The 23,349-nt window shown below is 49.7% G+C and overlaps 1 protein-coding gene and 1 non-coding gene across 2 annotated transcripts in view; both read left to right on the top strand.

Moving 5' to 3' along the window:
- INCENP (inner centromere protein) overlaps positions 1 to 23,349 on the top strand; it is a 30,607-nt gene extending 7,258 nt beyond the window's left edge. The window contains exons 5-18 of the mRNA XM_012778249.3: positions 3,266 to 3,317; positions 3,566 to 3,623; positions 3,740 to 3,857; positions 4,995 to 5,046; positions 5,445 to 5,562; positions 5,635 to 5,769; positions 12,772 to 12,881; positions 12,957 to 13,077; positions 13,449 to 13,571; positions 14,949 to 15,133; positions 16,799 to 16,877; positions 17,018 to 17,125; positions 18,354 to 18,504; positions 19,916 to 23,349. Coding sequence (XP_012633703.2) covers positions 3,266 to 3,317; positions 3,566 to 3,623; positions 3,740 to 3,857; positions 4,995 to 5,046; positions 5,445 to 5,562; positions 5,635 to 5,769; positions 12,772 to 12,881; positions 12,957 to 13,077; positions 13,449 to 13,571; positions 14,949 to 15,133; positions 16,799 to 16,877; positions 17,018 to 17,125; positions 18,354 to 18,504; positions 19,916 to 20,130 — 1,625 coding nt within the window. The 3' untranslated portion in view covers positions 20,131 to 23,349. The remainder of the gene's footprint in view (positions 1 to 3,265; positions 3,318 to 3,565; positions 3,624 to 3,739; positions 3,858 to 4,994; positions 5,047 to 5,444; positions 5,563 to 5,634; positions 5,770 to 12,771; positions 12,882 to 12,956; positions 13,078 to 13,448; positions 13,572 to 14,948; positions 15,134 to 16,798; positions 16,878 to 17,017; positions 17,126 to 18,353; positions 18,505 to 19,915) is intronic.
- On the top strand, positions 12,158 to 12,262 carry LOC142870754 (U6 spliceosomal RNA). Its single transcript, XR_012919098.1, has one exon. It is a non-coding gene; the product is annotated as a U6 spliceosomal RNA (small nuclear RNA).

Genomic DNA, 23,349 nt, shown 5'->3' with positions numbered 1-23,349 from the left:
CCTTGCAGCAGCACTGCTAGCTTGATGGGATCCCCCACTTCACAGAGTAGGAAACTGAGGCTTAAGGAGGCCACAGAGTCTGTATGTTGGGAAGTGAGGCATGAGCCCCACATGTTTCATTCTGTCCAGAAAGGTAGGCACTTGCAGAAGAGGCCTAGTGGAAAACCCCAGGCAGGGTCTGTCAGGCAGGTGAGGGCACCTCACCTTGGCAGGTTTCTTCCTGGCGAGTAGCACTCCCTGGGGCAGGGCCTACTCCAGGGCTTGGCACAATGTCCATGTTTGGATTCAGTGATGGACCTAGGTGGTTCAAATCTGCCTTGGAGATTTCCTTAGGCCTGGATCTGATCCTGGGAAGGGGCCCAGGGGGCAGGTGAGCCTGAGAAAGGGCCTGACGGGACAGATACCCAGATCTGCAGCTCCTATATCCTTCTGATAGGCCTTCCTCCTTGGCCCCTTTCCTGCTCACGGGAGGGCTCCTGATTTGATTGGCACACGTGTCCCAAGTCTATCTGACTGCAAGCCCAGTCTTGTCCTCCTTGAGGTGGAAGGAAGAGGGAGGGGAAGAGGCAAGATCCAGGATCTGGAGTCACACAGACCCTGGGTGACCTTGCCACACCCCTTCTCTCAACCTCAGTTTCCCCATCTGTGAAATGGTGATAACACCTGCTTTAAATGTGAGTAGAGAACCCATCTTAGTGCTTGAGTATGGTCCATGCTCTGTACATCTTATTTAAACAAAATAGACGATAAGACCCAGGAACAGCTGTGTCCCTGGCACTCAGTGTAGGTGTGGTCAGGCTGACCCTGAACAAGGACTACAAGAGCATGGGGCAGTAATGGGATAGGAGGCTTCCTGGAGGCCTTTCTGACCCCAGGCTCTCGGTTGTGGCTCAGAGGCAACTCTGAGGTGGGGTCTGGGTTTGGGTTCCCCCAGAAGAAGCCTTAGATGCAAAGATTTGAGTGTAACTTGTTAAATTTTGGAGGGGAAGGAAACACCTGCACCAGGGCAGTGGGGAAATGAGACAGACTGGCAGTTAAGGATGGGCATGGGGATCTGGAAGCCAGTGTGGGGTATTGAGATGAAGAGCTGCTGTAGGGGACATGAATCCCCTGCCCCTGGCCTGGTGTGCACCTGCCGGACAGCAGTTCTGTGGTGGTTAGGCAGGGGACAGAGCAGCTGCTTCAGCATTTCTGGAGTGCCCTCTTTAGGACTCCTGGCCACTTGTGCATTGGGGAAGAGCCCCTTGGTCCCTCTGCCAGGCCTTAGTCCACCTCCCTGCCACCAGACTGGCTCTGAGGTCCCAGTGGCATGATGGTGGCACTTAACATTCCAGTCCTTGTGCTGGTGGGGTAGGTGTGCATTCATGTGGATATCTTCTTGCCCTTCTGCCCCCTCATCAGGGAGAGCCTTGAGGGAGGGGGCAGTCACCACCCATAACTGCCTGCCTGGCCCTGCAGCTGTTCCCCTCACCCCCCAGCCTGACTGTTACACCCAAGAAAGGTCCTGCTTCCCTTCTCCCTGTGGCTGGCCGGCTGTCTTCCCTCTTTCCCTGAGACCCTGGGCACCCCGGCCTCACCCTGGCTGCCTCTCAGCCTTACTGCTGGCTACATTCCTGTGGCTCAGGATGCACCAGCCACGCCAGCCATCTTTCTGTTCCCTGAAAAAGCCTCTTTTTCCTTGCCTCCGGGCCTGGGCAAGAGCTTTTCCTTTTCCTATACCAGTTTCACTCAAGTTTTGGTCTCAGCTCCTGCTTCCAGTTTTTAAAATTATTGAGGACCTTAAAAAGCTCTTGACTATTAGTTTATATCTATTGATAATCACTGTATCAGAAATTAAAGCTCAGGAATTTAAAAATATGATTTATTTTTATATTAATATGATTTAATACTGCAATATTAAATGATTTAAGATATTGATATTTTAATGTTAAAAATTAAAATAACCAAGCCTATTACCTGTTAAAATAAGTTTTTTTAATGAAAAAATAACTTTTCTAAAACAAAATCTAGTCATTATCCAACATTTTGTAAATTTCTTTAATGCGTGGCTTAAAAGAAGACAGATTCTACATTCGATCTGTTGCATTTTGGTATCTGAAGAAAATCTGGCCTCACACAGATGTATACTTAGAAAAGGAAGGAGTATCTTACTAGCTTTTGCAGATAATTGTGTGTATTCTTTGTTATACCCAACACAACAAGTGTTTCTTAAAGGTTCATTGCAGTGTGGGATCTGACATATTTAATTCAATGTTGTTGATTCCTCATTGGTCTATCTTCCATTTTGAATAGATTTTTTAGCTGTGTGTGATTTTATAACCTCTTACCTTGGTCATTTGGAAAAATTGGTTCACCAAGTTATGCACATCTTCCAAATGTTTACATACTTTGTTATATAATATCAAAAAGGACACATTTGTTTTCTGATCTTATCAGAAAAGTCTTTAGGTATTGGGAAACTATGAAGCTCCCGGTAGTAGATGTACATTTTCTCCTCTTTTTTTTTTTTTTTTTGAGGTAGATTCTTGCTCTGTTGCCACGGGTAGAGTACAGTAGCATCATTTTAGCTCATTACAGCCTCAAACTCCTGGGCTCAAGCGATCCTCCTGCCTCAGCCTCCTGAGTAGCTGGGACTACAGGTGTGCACCACGCCTGGCTAATTTGTTTTCTACTTTTAATAGAGATAGGGTCTTGCTGTTGCTCAGGCTGGTCTCAAACTCCTGAGCTCAAGTGATCCTTCCGCCTTGGCCACCCAGAGTGCTAGGATCACAGGTGTGGGCCACCATGCCCAGCCTGTTAGAATAATATGATTATTATTATCAAAACCAGATAGTGACTATGTCTGTTTTATTCACCATTGGGTCCTGGGGACCTGGCCCAGGGCCCAGTACACAGTAGACAATCAATGAGTATTTGTTGAATGAAAAGGCTGCTTTGTGTTGGACCCTGTGCTAGGAGTTGGGGGCCTGGAGCTGTGTCAGACATCGTCCCCCTTTCCCAAATACTCCCAGCCCAGTGAAGAAGCCAAGTTGTGCCCTCAGACAGACATGTTCCCAGCTAGGAAGTAGCAGGGGACATAAAACCAGCAGCTCTGTTGTGGATGCTAGGATGTGTGCTGAGGGTGAGGGCCCAGGGCACAGTGGGGCCTCCATGGCTAGCACAGGGAACAGTGGCCAAGTCCCCGGTGGAAGCCAATTCCCCAGAGCTCTTAGAGTAGCATCTGTCTGGTTTGATGGCATCTTTTGTTCCTTTGCTTTCTCCTCAGGTCACAGTTACCTAGAGAGGCTCCTGAATGTTGAGGTGCCCCAGAAAGTTGGGTGAGTTCAGTTCTAGGGCGTGAAGGTGGGCAGAGACAGTGGGGCCCAGGGAGGGAGGTGAGTGCCAGGGAGTAGAGACAGCCTATGAGCTATCCTCCCATCCTACAGGTGGCTGTGGGTTTGTGGCCAGGCCAGGGCCTTGGGCCTTGACCTCTTGGGTTCCTACCCCAGAGAGTGGGAGAGGAGTTCCCTGTGAGGGAGGGCTTGGACTGGCTGAGATCCCCACAGTGCCCCTGCTCTGCTTTCAGCCCCAAGCAGAAGGAGCCCAGCAAGGAGGCTGAGGCTGTGGAGTTGGTGGAGCCAGAGGTAAGAGGCAGCTGGCTGGGGAAGGGATGTCTCATCCAGGGCCCCTGCTCTGCACTGCAGCCATCCTGGGCCTTGGGTTCCAGGTGGGAACCCTAAAGCCTTGGTTCTTCTTGCAGGCCCCTGAGAATGGTAGGAATAACTTGAGGCTCCACAGTGCCACCAAGATTGCCGTTAGTACGCCCAACCCAAAGCCTGTAGCCGGTGGCCAGGAAACGCCCTCTGAAGAACAGCAAGGTGAGTGTTTCTGGCTTGTGTGCAGATCCCCTGAGGTGCAGCAGGCCTTAGTGGCCTTGGCCTCACCTCTCTGGGGATAAGGAAGCCCCATTTTCTGGGCTAATAGGCCAAAAATAAATGAAACCAGGCTAGAGGAGTGCATGGATCTCCTTTAGTCTTTAGCTTCCATCTCCCACCTTTGGGCTGGAGCTACTGCTGAGTGCCACACGAGCGTCCATGAGTGCTTGGGGAGGGACAAAGGGGAGGGTATATTAATAATATACCCTGATATAATAATTCAGGGATACTGAACTGAAGTATTAATGTGAAGGTGCCAGGTCAAGGCCTTGAGCCCGACTCCAAGAGGCAGTGGGAAGAACTGTGGGAAGGGAGTCCGAACACCTACCTGGCATCCTATTTTGTCTCTGCCACCTTTGTAGGTCCTTCCCTGTCTAAAGAGAACAGGAGAACTGTAGGCTTTGGGAGCAGGCCTGGAGGCCTGCCTGGTTTCCCAAACTACTGGGGGTGTCCCGGGATCTGGCTCACGTCTACCTGGGAAGGGCACTTCTCTCACTGGTGGGAAGAGGACTATAGCTGTGAGATCTTGGACGTGGCTTCCTCCTCTTTATGATTGGGTCAGGGTCAATGGTATGCCAGCCCCACAATCCCCAGGGCTGCTGCAGGGAACCTTTGGAGTAAGAGGTGCTTTCTCCTACCAGTGAAATGGAATGTACTGACCCTGCAGTGGGAGCCATCCCCTCCTCTTGTCACTGCTGCACCAGCCAGGAGGAGTGGGATTTAGAAGCTATGCAAGAAGCTGTTAGCTTCAGCTTTTGTGAAGCATCTGCACACAGTTCTTGCTGTTAGAGGTGGGTGGGGCGTGGCTGGGGCCTCCTAGATAGAACTGTCCTGCTCTGCCATGCTTGTCACAGAGGCCAGGCCTGGGGGGCGGGGGGGAGTGGTCTGTAGGCTGCAGGGAACAGCCCGGGCTCTGATGTCTATTATTCCTCAAGGCCATTCAGTGCTAAGGCTGATGTTTGAAGGAGCTTTGCTCCTTCCAAGGCGACAGTTGCCAGAGCACACCTTTCCCTAACCCTTCCATGGTCACTCCCCTGCCGTCATTCCTACAGCCTTGCTGAAATTGCTCTCTCTTCACAGAGGCCAAGACCGACCAAGCAGATGGGCCCAAAGAGCCACCTCAGAGTGTCAGGTTTGCATCTAGGAAGAGGCGGGTGGGTGACTCGGTTTTGAGGGGCCCAGAGAGATGTGACCTTGAGTCCTGGATGTGTGGTCAGGGGCTCCCTAGCCTCTTGACCAGGGTATGGCCTTGTGCTTTGAAGGAAGTGGCTTCATGCTTGGAGGACCAGTACTGGCCTGGAATAGGACACCCGGTCATTGACCCTGTTAGTGGCCGTGACCTTGGACTGGTCACCTTGCTTCCTCTGAGTACACAGCAAAGGGTCGGTTACAAGACCCCCAGCTCTGTAGTCCCTTTCAGTCTAGAGGCCTACGGCCTGGGTCCAGTTTTGTTCACAGGAGTACCTTGTGTAGGGTGTGGCTGGGGCTGTGGCAGTCTGCCCTGTGACGCTGCTGTGTGTGCCTTGGCAGGAGGAAGCGCAGCTATAAGCAGGCGGTGAATGAGCTGGATGAAGAGCTACACCTGGAGGATGAGGAGCTGCAGCCTCCCAGGAGCAAGACCCCTTCCTCGCCCTGTCCAGCCAGCAAGGTGATCCAGAACCCGCCCTCCCTGTGTTCCCTGCCCTGCCTGCTGAGTCCTGACGCTGGTCCTTGTCTGCAGGTGGTGCGGCCCCTCCGGACCTTCCTGCACACAGTGCAGAGGAACCAGATACTCATGACGCCGACCTCAGCCCCCCGCGGCAGCGTCATGAAGTCCTTCATTAAGCGCAACACTCCCTTGCGAGTGGACCCCAAGGTGAGGAAGCCTGTGCCCCAGGCTGGGCTTTGCAGGAGCTGGGCCGCATGGCTGAAGGCTCCAGTCTGTCCCCTGTGTTGCTGGGAGTAGTGTGTGTCTGGGCAGAGGCAGGCCCAAGCCTCTGTGGGACCTTGTCCTGACCTCGTGGGCTCTGGACTGTGGCCCAGAAGCTCAGCTGGCTCAGTGTGAGCCCTGAATCTCGGGTTCTGGGCTGAGAAGTTGCAGGATTGGCCAAGCAGACCCCTGCACTGCCCAGCCACCCCCTGGCCCTGGGGTCTGAGTGGGCACAGTGAGGGGCACACGTGGACCCCTTCACCACTGGGGCTGAGGGTTAGGTAAGAGGAAGGTGGGTGGGTGGGTGCTGCTGGCGAAAGGGTGCAGGCCCTGAGACGCTGGCACAGCCGGGCACGTGGCCTGCTTTCCAGGACGCCCTCTGCATGGCATTAACTCTCGGCTTTTTCCTTGTCTCCTCTCCACAGTGCAGCTTCGTCGTAAGTAAAGCCTTTTCCTGTGTGGTAACCTAGCCCCACCTAGCACTTACCTGCAGTAGCCCAGTCCCTGCACCGCTGACAGCACCTGTAGACGCACTAACATTATAAGTGGGAGGGGAGCGTTAGGTGCATGGGCAGTGGGGGTGCACTGGCTAAAGGCACCCAGAAGTTCTGGGGCCTGCATCCTCCCTGTGCAGTGCCCTCTCTGCCCTCAACTCTGCTCCCAGGAGGAAGCAAGGAGCTTGTGGCCTGTGGCTATTCACCAGGGCCACAGCTTGAAGTGTTCCCCCACAGTCATCTCCCTAGCTCTGGGCTCCACTCAGGGTCTTTGGGTCTGCGAAGAGAACAGACAAGTTATCTCTGGTCCCTTAAGACGCTGAGATGATGATGATGATCATGATGATTGGGTATCAGACCTGTGCAGTAGCTTTGAGTTGGGGAGGTGGTATGGGAGGGGAAGTCTGGGTCTGAACTGAGGCTGGAGGCCAGGTCTTGCCATGCCAGGTGACACAGGAACTGTCAGTGGCGACGTCTAGAAACAAACTACAGGAGCTGTTCTCTTCTCAGACACCTCAGAGCTGAGCTGAGCCAGGGCCCTGGCCATGAGCAAGAAGCCTCAAGAGAAATGGGACCCACTCAGCCCCATGTCCAGCTCCCTGTGCCAGTTGCCAAGGCTGCAGCCGCTTAGCTCCTGTAGCTCCTGCAGGCTTTCTTCCTCCCGGCCACACAGTGATGCCCTGTGGCAGCAGGGAGGGCCTCTGCCTCCAGCTGAGGGGCTCGGGTGGGAGGGGCTTCATAGCAGCTGGCTAGGTGGGCCCTGAATAGAGGCCTGTCACCTCTGGTTGGACAAGGTGACGGCATACCTTCCAATACCACAGCAAGCAAGCTGTGTGGCCTTACGCAACTATTTTCACACCAGGACTCTGCTAGGCATCTGGGCCCACAGTGTGCAGAAGACTTGGACTTGTTCCTCCTATGAGGGGCCACCTGTGCCCCACCCAGTCTGATCAGAGCCTTGCAGGTCTCATGGGCATGACTGAGAGGCCCAGGAAGTTGCCCTTTCCTGCTTTGGGGATCCCAGGTCCCTGGGCAGGCATCTGGTGGGTGCGGACCGTCCTTGGCTAGGAGACGGGCCCAGGAAGTTCGCAGGGACCTTGAGGCCTTGGACAAGTTTCTTAACCTTTGGGCCTAAGTTTCCTGGGCCACAAATGAAGAGACCAGTTGGGTACTTCATGGAGATTTGATGAACCAGAGAGTAACAGTGTCAAGCAGCCAGCACAGGGCCAGGTATCAAGTGGTCATTGGATAAATGGCAGAGATTGCTCAGGGGAGGGCTCTGGACGCAGGTGGGGCTGCTTGTGCTGTGGTTCCTCCTGCCCTCTGCAGGCTGCCTCGTAGAGAGCAGGGACAGCCTACTTTTGTGGGTTGGACAGAGGAGAAACACAGATTCTGTGACATGAATGGCTCCAAAGCATCAAGTTTTTCTTCTATAAAATTGGTAATGCAATAGGATGAGTTCTCTGACCTGTACTGAGGACTACTAGACTCCAGCTTTGGGATGAAAACCTGCACTGCTGAGCCTCGTTGAAAGCTGGAGTCTGGTTGGCTCATGGAGCAGGAAGAAGGCGGGGTGGAGGTGATCCTGCCTGGTGCCACATGGCCTCTGCTTTTGAGGGGCTTTACTAGCAGGAGAACAGGTGGGCATGGCTTGGCAGGAGAAGCAGGGTTGGGGTCCAGCCCTCCTGCCGTTCTTCCCTGGGTCTGGGTAGTTGGAGTGTGAGGAGCCTGCAGAAGGCCACCCCCTCCCTCCACGTGGGGCCCCCCAAAGGGCAATGTCTTGGCTTGGTTTCCATAGCTCCTGGCATCTCTCTTTCCATTTCTCTCTTCATCTTTTAAACAATGCACAATGTTAAAAAAAAAAAAAAAAAAAAGAATTGGCCAGGCGTGGTAGCTCACACCTGTAATCCTAGTACTCTGGGAGGCCGAGGCGGGAGGATCGCTCAAGGTCAGGAGTCTAAAACCAGCCTGAGCAAGAGCAAGACCCCATCTCTACTAAAAATAGAAAGAAATTAATTGGCCAACTAAAAATATATACAAAAAATTAGCCGGGCATGGTGGTGCATGCCTGTAATCCCAGCTACTTGGGAGTCTGAGGCAGAAGGATTGCTTGAGCCCAGGAGTTTGAGGTTGCTGTGAGCTAGGCTGACGCCATGGCACTCTAGTCCGAGCAACAGAGTGAGACTGTCTCAAAAAAAAAAAAAAATTATCAAAAAAAATGATTGTACCTACAGTAAAGTGGACTTTTGCGGGGTACAGTTAAATATGAATTATAACACATGTATCAATTTATGTGACACCGCCACAATTGGAGTACAGGACATTTCCATCACCCATAAAATGTTCCCTGCTATTTCTGCTACACCCTCTTCCCTCTACCCCTGTTCTCCATCTCTGTAGTTTTGTCATTTTGAGGACGTCATATAAATTGTATTGACTTATACGATGCCTTTGGAGATTAGCTTCGTTCACTCAACATGATGCCTTCAAATCCACCTAAATAATTGTAGTTGAAGTGAGTTTCTTATAGACAGCATCAGGTCAGGTTTTCTTTTTTTTTTTAATTCATTCTGATAGTGTCTTATTTGCTGTATTTATATTTAATGATGTGTTTGGATTTAGGTCTATCTTTTTTTTTGGTCTGCTTGTTCTTTTTGTTTTTCCCTCTGTTTCGTCTTGTCCTTTGGGGGGATTTACACGAACATCTTTTAGTATTCCATTTTAATTGTCTATTGTGATTTTGAGTATATCATTTTGGAGAGTTTTTCAGTGGTTGTTGTGGGCATTCCATACTTAATTTTTCACAGTCTGTTTAGAATCTGTTTTACCAGTTCACGTGGAACGTAGAAACCTTACCCCATATCTGTCCTTTCCTCTTCCCTAATGTATGCCATGGTTGTCTTATAAATTGCATCTATATACATTGACCATCCCATTAGACATGTTATAATTTTTGCTTTCAGCCGTCAAACATTTTAGAGAAGTCAAGAAGAAAAGAAAAGAACTTTTTAGTTACTCAGATAATCTACTATTTCTGTTGCTTTTCCTTTGTTCCTGATGTTCACGTTTCCTTCTGGTTTCATTTCTGTTCTATCTGAAGAACTTTAGCAATTCTTTTAACACAGGTGTGCTGGCAATGAATAGTTTACCTCTTATTTCTGCAGAATATTTTTACTGGATATAAAGTTCTTTTCTTTCAGCATGTTAAAATCTTCCTTCTGGCTTCTGATTTCTGATAAGAAATTTTTAGTCATTCAAATGATTCCCCTATAAGTGATGGGTCCTTTTTTCTCTGGCTGCTTTTGACATTTTTTCCTTTGTCTTTAGTTTTCAGCAGTTTGATTATAGTGTGTCTGGTCATAAATTTCTTTGGATTGATCCCTTTTTTGTGTGTGGGTCACTGACCTTGCATCATAGGTTTATATTTTTCACCAAATTTGGGGACATTTTCAGCCATTATTTCTTAACATTTTTTTCAGCATCTCCCTTTTCTCCTCTCCTTGTGGGATGCCAATGACACAAATGAAGATTTTTTGGTATTGTCTCATACTTCCCTGAGGCTCTGTTAATTTTTTTTCAATATTTTTTCTCTTTGTGTTCAGATTGGATAATTTTTATTGATTTATCTTCAAGTGTACTCTCTTTGTCCTGTCTTCTCCATTCTGTTATTGAGCCTATCCTCTAAGTTTTCAAATTTTGATTATTGTTTTGTTTTTGTTTTTGTTTTTTTTTGAGACAGAGTCTTGCTTTGTTGCCCAGGCTAGAGTGAGTGCCGTGGCGTCAGCCTAGCTCACAGCAACCTCAAACTCCTGGGCTCAAGCAATCCTGCTGCCTCAGCCTCCCAAGTAGCGAGGACTACAGGCATGCACCACCATGCCCCGATAATTTTTTCTATATATTAGTTGGCCAATTAATTTGTTTCTATTTATAGTAGAGATGGGGTCTCGCTCTTGCTCAGGCTGGTTTCGAACTCCTGACCTGGAGCAATCCGCCCACCTCGGCCTCCCAGGGTGCTAGGATTACAGCCGTGAGCCACCACACCAGGCCTGGTTATTGTATTTTTAGTTCTAAAATTTCCATTTGGTACTTTATATCTTCTGTTTCTTTGCTGAGATTTTCTGTTTTTCCATTTGTCTCAAGAATGTTTGTGGTGACTATTAGAGCATTTTTCTAATAGCTACTTTAAAGTCTTTGTCACATGGTTGCAGCATCATGTCACCTCGACATTGATGTCTGTTGATTGTGTTTTCCCATGTAAGTTGAGATTTTCCTGGTTCCTTGCATACTGAGTAATTTTTATTGTATTATGGATATTATGCTATGAGACTCTGAGTCTTGTTTAAATGTATGGAGAATATTGATATTTTTATCAACACTGCAATTTAGCAGCAGTTAGCCTGGTTAGGTTCAAGCTGAAGGTTCCATTCTTCCTTCTGTGGGATGTAGTTCCAGTGTTAGTTCCAATTTTAGAGCCTTTGCAGTGCCCGTCAGCTCTGTCTTGGGTGTGTCCCGGTCTGCAGTCAGTCTGGGACCTGGAAGGTGGTCTGTTAGTTTAGTTCTCAAAGTCTTTGGTGTGACAACTGGGGTCAGATCCTAGCATCTACAGCTTGGAGTTGTGTCCAGGAGTTCTTCAGTAACCTGTGGTATTATTTCCCTGAGCTCTTCAGCACTTTCCAGTTCTCTGAGGCTCCCCTTTCTGTCCTCCATCTGGGAAACTGGGGCTTTGGTTACCCTGCTCTGCTGTGTGTTTCTACGACCACATCCAGGGCCACTTAGCAGGAGGACAAAGAAAGACAAGAGCAGTAAACAGGATTTGGCCCAGACTTTTGGGATCACAGCTCCATCATTTGGAGAGGAAGGTTCTCAGAGATTTGACTGTGAAGGTTCTTAAGGGCTGGGGCACAAGGGAAAGGAGAAAAGAAAAAACAAAAACAAGGTTTCTGCACTGAGTGTTGTATGTTCCCTTTCTGTTCCTCGAGTCAGAACTGGAGGGCTTTTCCTGGAGTTCTGTCTGTACCCTGGTGACTCCTTTGGGGTTTCAGGCTATATAAGTTAGGCTGGAGGAAAGGTAATGATGAATGTACCGCTGTTGGGTGCCACTTGGAAGTCTGGTCTTCTCCTATCTGCCTGCTCCTTTTTCTTTTCTGAGGCCTCAAGTTGCTGCTCTTTGTGTCCTGTCTAGGTTTCATAGCTGTGTTTGGGGGGAGGTAGGTATTGTGTGTCTACTCCATCCTACCCATGACCAGAGCCCCTTCTCTTCATCTCTAGGAGATGTATTACCTTCAGGCCAGGTTTGTAGGGGGGAGGAGTGCTTCTCTTTTGCGGTCAGGGCCAGCAGCCAGAGGATATCAACAGTAGCCAGTGGGGAGACAGGCGGCTGTTTGGCACTGAACCCCATGGTAGGAGTCTGGTGGGAGCCAGGTTGGGGTGATGGGTGTAGGGCTTCATTCTGGGACAAGCACCAGTCTTGTCTGTCCTTGGCCAGGGGGGGCTGGGATTAACACTTATGTACCTACCACCCCCTTAAATAGGAGGTCATAAACTGTGACTTTCAAAGCTGCCTTTCTGACCTTTCCTAAGGGACATTCTTCTCTCTTTTCTTCATTCTCTTTTCCAGTGCACTATTTATATAGTTGAAATCAGTGCATAAATCCAATTTTGAGCCTGATTTTTATGATGCCAACAACTTGACAGGGGTAACTTGAAGCACCTGTGGATCGGGCCCTTGGGTGAGAGGCAGTTGGGTGCTCCTGGGAGGAGGGACAGGAGATGCTGGCCTTGGCCTGGGTGGGGATGGAGGGCGTGTTGCAGGCATCTCCACCTCTAAGAACCATCCTGGTGCTTGCTTCGGCAGGACATATACGAAAATTGAAACGATACAGAGAAGATTAGCATGGCCTCTATGAGAGGATGACATGCAAATTCGTGAAGCGGTCCATTATTAAAATATAATATTCGGCTGGGCGCGGTGGCTCACGCCTGTAATCCTAGCACTCTGGGAGGCCGAGGCGGGCGGATTGCTCAAGGTCAGGAGTTCAAAACCAGCCTGAGCGAGACCCCGTCTCTACCATAAAAATAGAAAGAAATTAATTGGCCAACTAATATATATAATATAAAAATCAGCCGGGCATGGTGGCTCGTGCCTGTAGTCCCAGCTACTCGGGAGGCTGAGGCAGGAGGATCGCTTGAGCCCAGGAGTTTGAGGTTGCTGTGAGCTAGGATGACGCCACGGCACTCACTCTAGCCTAGGCAAGAAAGCGAGACTCTGTCTCAAAAAAAATATATATATATATAATATTCAACATTTAAAACAATTATAAAAAAGAAAAAACAACAAAAGAACTATTCTGATGCTGCCACCCGTGTGGCTGTGGGCTGCTGGGGACTGTGAGCAGCCTTTGGAGTCAGAGGGGCTTGTCCTCGCTCATGTCCCGTCCCTCCCTCACCCCCGCAGGAGAAGGAGCGGCAGCGCCTGGAGAACCTGCGGCGGAAGGAGGAGGCCGAGCAGCTGCGCAGGCAGAAGGTGGAGGAGGACAAGAGGCGGCGACTGGAGGAGGTGAAGCTGTAAGTGGCCTGGCTCCCGGCCCCAGCCTGCCCCAGCCTTGGCGGGGCTCCCCGTGACTGCCCTGTGCTCCGCAGGAAGCGTGAAGAGCGCCTCCGCAAGGTGCTGCAGGCCCGCGAGCGGGTGGAGCAGATGAAGGAGGAGAAGAAGAAGCAGATCGAGCAGAAGTTTGCTCAGATTGATGAGAAGACGGAGAAGGTGTGAGCCTGGGCTGGGGTAGCCGAGCCTCGGGTGGCCTGGGCCCTGTGGGGGTGCTGAGCAGTTCAGATTGGGTGACCCAAGGTTTGGGACTGGACTCCTTGGAAAGTTATGGGTTTGAGGCCCTGTACCCCTCTCTTGTGTGCCCCATCAGCCCTGGAGTCCACTTGGAACTAAGCTGAGGGTCAAAGCTCTCAGCTGTGAGTTTTCCCAGCAGTCCTTTGCGAGTGGGTGGCCTGACACTCCTGGGCAGGACCAGCTTCTGGCATCTTCTTCCTGGGCTGTGGGGAACAAGCCAGGTGTGCAGGGCCCCACACTGCAGGGTTGAGTGTGGGGCTGCTGCAGTGGGCGCATGTGTGTGGGCTCTGCAGGCCAAGGAGGAGCGACTGGCTGAGGAGAAAGCCAAGAAAAAGGCGGCGGCCAAGAAGATGGAGGAGGTGGAAGCGCGTAGGAAGCAGGAGGAGGAGGCGCGCAGGCTCAGGTGGCTGCAACAGGTGCGCATTTGGGAGGGCCGTGGAGAGGAGGTTGGCGGGACGGGCACTGTCTAAGCACCATGGGGACATGCTGGGTGCACCCCGCTTTGTGGGGTTGATCCTGGCAATGTTGCTGCTTCAAGCCCAGAAGGAAATGCCTCCAGGTGCGGGATGGTGACTTGCCTTCTGTAGAAGTGGCAGTTGAAGGGTTAAGTTCACGCACTTAGAGCCAGATTTCCCATCTCAGCTGTGTCTTTCTTTTTTTTTTTTTTTTTGAGACAGAGTCTCACTCTGTTGCCCAGGTTAGAGTGCCACGGCATCAGCCTAGCTTACAGCAACCTCAAACTCCTGGGCTGAAGCGATCCTTCTGCCTCAGCCTCCCAAGTAGCTGGGACTACAGGCATGTGCCACCATGCCCAGCTAATTTTACATATATATATATATATATATATATATACACACATACACATATATATATATATATATATATTTTTTTTTTAGTCCAGATTTTTATTTTTAGAAATAGAAATTTAGTCCGGTCTATTTAGTCCAGTCTTTCTATTTTTAGTAGAGACAGGGGTCTCACTCTTTCTCAGGCTGGTCTCAAACTCCTGACCTTGAGCGATCCTCCCACCTCGGCCTCCCAGAGTGCTAGGATTACAGGCGTGAGCCACCACGCCCGGCCTTAACTGTGTCATTTTTTAGCTGTGTGACCTTGGGCTTGTTACTTGACCTCTCTGTGCTTCCATTTCTTCAATTAGCAGTGGTGTCTACGTGATAGGATTGTTGTGAGGATTAAATGTGTCAATGTATGTAAAGTGCTCAGGTAGTGCCTGGCACAGCTAAACGTTCTTTACATGATTGCTGTTATGATCCATCCCTGGAATGTTCCACCCAGATCTTCCTGGGGACTGTTAGTCTTTTGATTCTAGGGAATGCTGATCTGTCATTAGGGCTTATGTTACTGTTAACTAAGGTTTCTTACTCTGTGCTAGGCACTGTTCTAAGTGTGTTATGCATATAAACTCACCAACTCTGTGTGGTGTAGATATGACTGTTGTTGGCCCCATTTTATGTATGAGGAAACCTCGACCAGAGGGGTTACTCGGCTTGCCCAGTGTCACACAGCCGAGTCTGGCTCCAGAGTCCCTCACCTGTTGTATCTGCTGCTACTGCAGCAGAAGTCATCACAAGATGCTTTTTCAGGCTGGTGGTGGTGATTCTTGCAGAGCCTTCCTTGGGGTGTCCCGTGGATCTGCCCCTGTGTTGGTCAGTGTGAGACACCTGGCCTGTGGGGAGGCAGGCTTCCTTCCTAAGCCTCTTCCCTCCCCGTTGGCCACTGTCCTACCTGTCTGGCCCAGGCCTGGCCACAGCACCCGACCTTGCTCTCCATCTCAGGAGGAGGAAGAGCGGCGGCACCAGGAGCTGCTGCAGAAGAAGAAAGAGGAGGAGCAGGAGCGGCTACGGAAGGCGGCCGAGGCCAAGCGGCTGGCAGAGCAGCGCGAGCAGGAGCGGCGCGAGCAGGAGCGACAGCTGGCGGAGCAGGAGCGCAGGCGGGAGCAGGAGCGGCTCCAGGCTGAGAGGTGAGGGGCCTGCTGGCCAGGCAGCGCTTGCCCTCTGTGTATGGCTCTCACCTAGACACAGCCCCCACTTCCACTTGGGGGTTTGCAGGTGCTTTCCTTGGCTCCAAACCCAGAGGCCCACCGCTGGCAACCCACCTGGCTAGGCTGCCCATTGGCTGCAGGAGATTCAAGGAGTGATGGGTAGGCCTTCCTTGTCTTGGTTCCGCCTCCAGCTGCATGTGCTGATCCCTTTGGTGTCTTTTCCTTAACTGACAGGGCTGGGGGGATCATAGAATGAGTTTGTATTTCTCAATAGGGCCACCACGGGCATTTTGGGGAGAAGAGATCTTTGTGGTACATTGCAGGAACTTAGCATCCTTGGCCCCTATCTCCACTAAATAATTATACCTCCCCTGGTGGTGATAAACGCAGGTTGCCCCACCAGCATTTCCGACTGCTCCCCATTGGGAACTGTGGATCCAGGGGCCCCTGAGTTCTTCCAGCTCTGCAGATGCAGTGGCTTCTATGCAATAGACAAGAATTCCACATGTAGTTTTATAGGCATTCATCCAGGGCCCACCCTGCATCTGGCTTTGCTGAGTCAAAGGGGACAAACAGGGGGATAAGCCCCATTCACTGTTGGCCAGGAGATAGGCGTGGGACCCCGTGCCTGTGATTGTGGACAGAGAGAACTGCTGGCGTGTGTGCAGACATGCAGGCCCAGCAGCTGCCCCCTCTCCTGCCTGTGCTTCCTGGAAAACACCAGGCAGCACTTTTTTGTGTCCATCTTTGGGTGGCTGCAGGCTTATTGGAGAAGTGAGGAGTCACAGCCAGAGGGCTAGACTGCATCAGGGCCATCTGATCGACACAGAGTTTTCCTGGTCCTCTGGTAGAGTCAGACGTATGAGTCTGGGAAGGGGAAAAGTACAGGGGGCAGTTAACGTATGTGGTTTAGAATTGCATGGTGCCAGCAGGGCTAAGGACTTCGAGGGTGATGGTGTGATAGTCATAATGTTGCAGCTTTATACACATTTCTTTGTTGAATCCTCACATGAAGCCCACTGTGGCATGGGACCATCAGCTCCACTTCACAGACAGGGAAATAGGTTCAGAGAGGTTCAATGACTGTTCAGGGTCATGAACTAGTGCGTCGCGGAGGTGATTCCAAGGCCCATCAGCAGCCTCTCCCTTGCCTCATGCTTGGAGCCAGGTGCCTGTCCTGTGGGTTAGGATGAACAGAAGCAGGATGCAGGGGTGGGGAACCTGCAGCCTTGGGGCCACACATGCCCTTCTGGATCCTTAAGTGCAGCCTTTTGACTGAATCCAATTTTACAGAACAAATCCTTTTAATACATTTGGATCATCCCATTTGATTCTCATGACAACCCTAGAGGAAAGATGTTATAATCTCCATTGTGTAAAAGTGAAGTGAGGCTTGGAGACTTAAGTTGCAAGGAAGAATGGAGGCCAAAGGAGGCCTTGGTAGACTGCAAAGGTCGCACTCCCTGCACCCTCGGTGTGCACACGCCTGGCCTTTGGGGCAAAAGTGCAGCATTGCCTCTAAGCTGGGTGCCCATTCTGCCATCCCACCATCTAGTCCCCTGCTGGGACTGGCTTCCCTAGCAGGGATGGTACGGGGCTGGGGCTCTGCTTTGCTGCCCTGATGGGCTCTTGCTTGGTCCTCAGGGAGCTGCAGGAGAGGGAGAAGGCCCTGCGGCTGCAGAAGGAGCGGCTGCAGAGGGAACTGGAGGAGAAGAAGAAGAAGGTAAGGGGAGCTCTGGGGTGATGGCTCCCATGGAGTCTATGCTATAGGCTGGTCTGGGCTCCTGCTGCAGGGGCTGTGTGGGGAGGGGAGGGCAGGTCAGGGCACAGCTCCTTAACACCCTGTTGCTGCCTGGGTTCTAGGAAGAACAGCAGCGTCTGGCTGAGCAGCGGCTGCAAGAAGAGCAAGAGAAGAAAGCCAAGGAGGCGGCAGGGGCCAGCAAAGGCTTGAACATGACCATGGACGTGCAGGTGTGTCCTGGGCCCTGGTGGAGAGGCCCCCAGGGAAGAGAGACCTCCACTCTGATCACTCTCTTTCGAATAGCTGGAGGCACAGACTATGTGCTTTGGTGTCAGGACACCAAGGAAGAGGACAGTTACACTTGGCCCAGTTGTTTTTACTATTTTTGATATGTATATTCTTTCTTATTCTAAAAGTCGAATTCGTTTCAAAAAAGAAAATGAACTTTATGAGTATAAAATTAAAAAGAACGCAAGGAGGGACCCTCAGGAAAATCAAGCTGGTGTGTGTGCTTCTAGATTTTTACATTTTGTACATAGGCATTCACACATATTCTTTCTCTCTGTCTCTCTCGAATACTCATACACATATTTTAAAATGAGCATATACGATTTGGCAGTTTGATTTTTTTCCCCATTTACTGTATTGTAGACATCTATTTCCACATACATAAATTTGTTATTTGGGGGGGCTGTGTACCAGACAGTTGTGCTGGAATTTAGCCAGCTCATGTTGATTTGCATTTAATCTATTTTCAGTTCAGTGCTATTACCAAACAGAAGATAGGACGAGGAAGCATTTTCATTGCAGCATAGTTTAAGATGTTGAAAACTTGGGAGTTAGTAATATCCATCCATAAGGGATGGTTACTTTGCAAATCCTGGAGTCCCCTGGAACAGTTCCCAGGAGGTGAATCTAGGCACACTGACCTGGAAAAAAGTCTGCAATATATTATAACTTAACATGAAAAAGGAAGATGCAGAGTACTGATGTCCTGTGACTTTCGAAAATTAAAAAGTGACCCCTCCCAGCCGGCGCAGTGGCTCACGCCTGTAATCCTAGCACTCTGGGAGGCCGAGGCGGGCGGATTGCTCAAGGTCAGGAGTTTGAAACCAGCCTGAGCAAGAGCGAGACCCCGTCTCTACTAAAAAAATAGAAAGAAATGAATTGGCCAACTAAAAATATATAGAAAAAATTAGCTAGGCATGGTAGCATATGCCTGTAGTCCCAGCTACTTGGGAGGCTGAGGCAGGAGGATGGCTTGAGCCCAGGAGTTTGAGGTTGCCGTGAGCTAGGCTGATGCCACGGCACTCTACCCTGGGCAACAAAGTGAGACTCTGTCTCAAAAAAAAAAAAAGTGACCCCTGAACCTTTTTGTGTTTCCTATGAAATGGGGGAGGTGACCGGCACCCCTCAGTGGTGAGATGCAGGAATTCAGCGAGGGGTTATTTTTTCCAGTCTCCAGATTGTACCTCCTATCAAATGACTCCACAAGGGCCCAAGAGACCCCCCAAGATCAATCCGGACGACTACGGGATGGATCTGAACAGTGATGACTCCACCGATGACGAGGCCCAGCCCCGGAAGCCCATCCCCACCTGGGCTAGAGGTGAGCAGGGCCCAGGCTCTCCAGGACACTTGGGTCCTCCCCGTCCTCACCTTCCAGGGCCCTAGAAGTAAGAGCGGGCCGCTGCAGGTGTTGGGAGGCTGTTGTGCCCGTGGGCTGGTGGCTTGAGACATTGGCCTTGGGCCTGTGCCCTGGTGAGGGTGGAGCACCCTGAGGCCGGTGGGCTTAGAGTCCCACCCAACAGGTCCAAAGAGACTTGGACCCAGATAGGCAACCTGGGGCAGGAGTAGAGCTGAGAGTGGTGATGGGATTTAGGGAGAGTGCTTAGAGCTGGAGTCAGGGCTTCCAGCCAGCTGGGGAAGGCAGAACAGGCCCTGAGGAGGGGCATGGGCACTGGAGCAGGATTTGACCGGAGTTTACAGGCCCCAGCATTTAGACAGGAGTGCGGGTGAGTGTGACTGTGCTGCCCCAGGTCAGGGCGCGAGGCCTTGCGGAGTGGACGGGTGCCAGTGGGTTCAGTGAGTGCTGCCAGAGTGGAGAGGAGTAGACAGGGGCTGGTGGGTACAGTGGGTGCTTTGCAGCATCTGCTGGGCTGGGAGCCAGGGTGGGGCGCAGACTCCCCATAGGGAAGGGCTTAGAATCCTGTAGCAGGTCAGCACTCTACAGAAAACAACTTGCTTTCATGAGTCTCACCTCATTTGAACCCCAAAGTAACTGGAATCTGCCTTAGTCTCCTTAACTACTAGTGTTAAGTCATGTGGGAGGTGGCAGCAAGCAGGGGCTGCAAAGCCACCTAACAGTTCACTGAAGATGGCTTAAACAGTTCCTTTATCTGTGCAATGGTGGTGATCAGAAGACACAGCTGAGGTTTATCGAGTGACATGAGCCCTTAGAGTAGCACCTGGAGCCGAGCAGGGGCTGGGGGCATGTTTCCCTGATCACCCAGGGTCTCCTTCAGCCTTGATGGTGGGGCTGTATCCTCCCACAGCCTCGGCCCAGGGGCCCCCTCGGCCTGCATCCTGCACCTTGGGTCTTGTGGGCTTGATGAGAAGCAGCTGACCAAGGTGGTTGAGGATGGTGTCACCTGCTTAAGCTCTGGAGTTGGACTTGTCTCCAAACCTGGGCTCTGCCATTAGCTGTGTGCCTTTGGGCACATCTCCCCATCTGCACAATGGGGAAAATAAATACCCACTTCCCAGGTGGTGAGGGGGAGAGCGAGCTCACGTGCCTGGCCCACGCAAACTCTTGAGGACTTTGTGCAAGTTAAGCTGCTGGCAAAGGCAGTGAGAAGGTAGAGTAGGAGTGATCTCAGTGTTTGCTGGTGCAGGAAGGAGGAGGGCCCTGAAAGATGCATGCTGGGCTGGAAAGGGTGACGGGACGGGATGGTTCATCCCATCCCGTCTCCCTTGGGGGAGATCCCCAAGGCAGTGACCAGCTTTGCATTCCCCCTCAGGCAACCTGCTCAGCCAGGCCATTATCCACCAGTACTACCACCCACCGAACCTTCTGGAGCTCTTTGGAATCATTCTCCCACTGGACTTGGAGGACATCTTCAAGAAGAGCAAGCCCCGCTACCACAAGCGCACCAGCTCTGCAGTCTGGAACTCACCACCGCTGCAGGGCACCAGAGTCCCCGGCAGCCTGGCCTACAGCCTGAAGAAGTACTGAGGCAGGCCCACGGCCTTGCCAGCTGTCTAAACTCCTGTTTGTGTCTGTCTGTCCATTTCTGTGTTGGTCTGGTGCCCTCCTCCTGGTATGCCACGGTGTATATACATGTCCTCTGTGTGCTGGTGTTTCTGCTGCAGGTGGCAGGTGGCAGGTGGCCCTGGGCCTGTTTGGAAGACGGGCTTGGTAGGTGGTTGGGGAAGAACCAGGCCCAGCTCACCTGGCCCGCAGACACCACTCTAAATAGACTGTTATAATTCCAGCTACATTTTAGCATTTTAGTCTCTGGTGTTTGAGAACTAGATTAATAAAGTATATTCCTGTAAGCCTGCTGTTAATATTATTAAGACAGGGGCCTCAGCATGGCACCCTGGCCGCTGGCCCTGCAGCCGTGTGTCCTGGGCCATGAGAAGGGCTGGAGGACCAAGGTACTGTTCTGTCACCTGCGGTGTACATCAGAGTCACCCGGTGTGGGGGTCCCACTGCCAGAGGTGCTGCCACAGGGGCTGGTTCCACTGCCTGGACAACCCCTGAGGAATACTTCAGTTACTTTCATGATGGGGCAGGTGAAGCTTTTTCCAGTTTTTCTGGGGTGCCCCCTGTTTGTAAAGGGGAGCTTGTTCACTGGGGAAGACCTCGGTCTTGACAGCTCTGCCACTTCGGCCCCCAGCCTCTGCACTCCTCAGGCTCCACCCTGGCTGCATGAGTGGTGAATGGACTTGAGAAAGTCTACATGCAGGTGAAGCATGACATCTGAGTAGAGAAAGGATGTCCCTTGAAACCAGCCTGGGACCAGTGCTTGCAACCAATGAGATATTTCCCCCAACAAAACCTGGCGCCACTCATTGAATGCTCAGTGCCCATGAAAGCTGGCCCTGGGCCTGCCTGCAAGCCGCTTTCTGCCTTCTGAATGCCCGCCAGCCACTGCTCTAGCCCTCGGACAGGGGCCTGGGGCCAAATCACACCCAGTTTTTAAAAGTTTTATTGGTACACACCCAATAGAAAGTCGCGTCCCGTTCAATTACCTGCTGTCTCCAGTTGCTCTGCTCTGAGGGCAGAGTTAAATCTTGCAGCAGAGGCCTGTGTCCTGCAAAGCTGAAAACATTTACTGTCTGAATCTTTACAGAAAAAGTTCATTGGTTTCTGCTTTAGGATCAAATAAAGGCTAAATACAAGGGTGCTTTAAAAAAATGAGAAAATGGTGGCCACACACAGTAGACTGAAGTCTAGAAGAATCAACCCATGCAAAGAAAAATGTGGTTCATTCAAATATGGTGCACAATTCAAATTTTTCCCATATATTTTCTGACTAGAAACTTGAATAAACTGGCAAGTGTGGCTAAAACCACAATACCAAAATATCTCTTCTTGCAAGCATATTTACATAATGTGTTTAAGAAAAAGTTGCTATTCAGCAGAAGGTAATTCCAGTTGTTCTGCCTCCTCTCCAGACTTGCATTTGCCTAATGGCTGATGACAGTGAACATCGTGTGTTGTTTTTTGCCATGTGTATGTCTTCTTTGGAGAAGAATCTATTCAAATCTTTGGGGTTGTTTTGTTTTATTTTTTTTTAATTTCCATAAATAGCATTGATTGTTCATTTGTAATTTAGGTTGTTTTATTACTGTTGAGTTTGAGAATCTTTATATATTATGCATGCAAATCTGTTGTCAAATATGTGCTTTGCAGTATTTTCTCCCAGTTTGCAGTTTTTCATTTACTTAACTGTCTTTTCACAGCAAAAGTTTTAATTTGGCAAAGTCTAGTTTATCAGTGTTTTTTTTCCTTTTATGGAGTATGCTTTTTTGGTGTCTAAGAAAGCTTTCTCTAGTCCCAAGTTCTTTTTTTTTTGTTCTTTTTTTTTCTTTCTTTTTTAAATCTATTTTTTAATTTTTTAAATAAATTTAAATTTATTTTTTCTTTTTATTTTTGAGAAGCAGATCCTAGAGGATAGCTCTAAGTTCTTAAGATTTTCTCCTATGTTTTCTTCTAAATATTGTATTATTTTACATGTTACATTTAGATTTATGGTTTTTTTCTTTCCCTTGGTCAATTTGCATACATTTATGATCTGTTTTGAGTGAATTTTTTAAAAAGTATGAGGTTTATGGTTTTTGTTTGTGTTTGGAGACATAGGGTTGGATGTCTAGTTGTTCCAGCACCATTTGTTGAAAAAGCCATCTTACCCCTACTAAATTTATTTTGTATCTTTGTCAAGAATCAGCTGCCTTGGTATGAGCCAATTTCTCAACTTCTTATTCTCTTCCATTGATCTGTGTGTTTCTCCTATTTGCCAATACCACATGGTCAGGATTACTGTAGCTTTGTAATAAGTGTTAAAATCTGATAGCGTGATTCTTCCAACTTTAGTTTTCCTTTTAAAATTATTTTGATTTTTAAGGCTGGGCACAGTGGCTCACACCTGTAATCCTAGCACTCTGTGAGGCCAAGGCAGAAAGATCACTTGAGCTCAGGAGTTTGAGACCAGCCTGAGCAAGAACTAGACCCTGTCTCTACTAAAAATAGGAACAATTAACCAGGCAACTAAAAATAGAAACAAATTAGCCAGGCATGGTGGTGCCTGCCTGTTGTCCTAGCTACTCAGGAGGTTGAGGCAGGGGAATTGTTTGAGCCCAGGAGTTTGAGGTTGCTGTGAGCTAGGCTGATGCCATGGCACTCTAGCTTGGGTAATAAGAGTGAGACTATGTCTCAAAAAAAATTAAAAAGTAATAAAGTTATTTTGACTTATCAATTTTACCTTGCCATATAAATTTTAGAATCAGCTTATCTATATAAAAGTCCTGCTGGGATTTTGACTAGGATTGCATTAAATCTATAGATAAGTTTGGGGAGAATTCACCATATGTATGATAGTCTTTTAATCCATGAACATGACATGTCTCCATTTATTTACAACTTTCTGTCATCAGCATTTTGTAGTTTCAGCATACAGAGCCTGTACATATTTTGTTAGATTTATAATTATTTATTTTCTTGGAACTGTTGTAACTGGTATTGGTTTTCTGATTTTGGTTTGTACTTGTTCATTGCTGGTATATAGAAATACAGTTGATTTTGTGTGTTGACCTGGTATCTTGTGATGCAACTACAGTAGTACTCAGAGGGAAATTTATAGCCCTAAATGCCTCTGTTAGGACAAAAGGTTTCAAATCAATGACCTCAGCTTCTGCTTGCAGAAACTAGAAGAGCAAATTAAAAGTG

This window comes from Microcebus murinus, chromosome 4, assembly GCF_040939455.1.
Source record: "Microcebus murinus isolate Inina chromosome 4, M.murinus_Inina_mat1.0, whole genome shotgun sequence".
NCBI lineage: Eukaryota > Metazoa > Chordata > Mammalia > Primates > Cheirogaleidae > Microcebus > Microcebus murinus.
The sequence above is the reverse complement of the archived record's forward strand: the minus strand, read 5'-3'. Positions and strand labels throughout refer to the sequence as shown.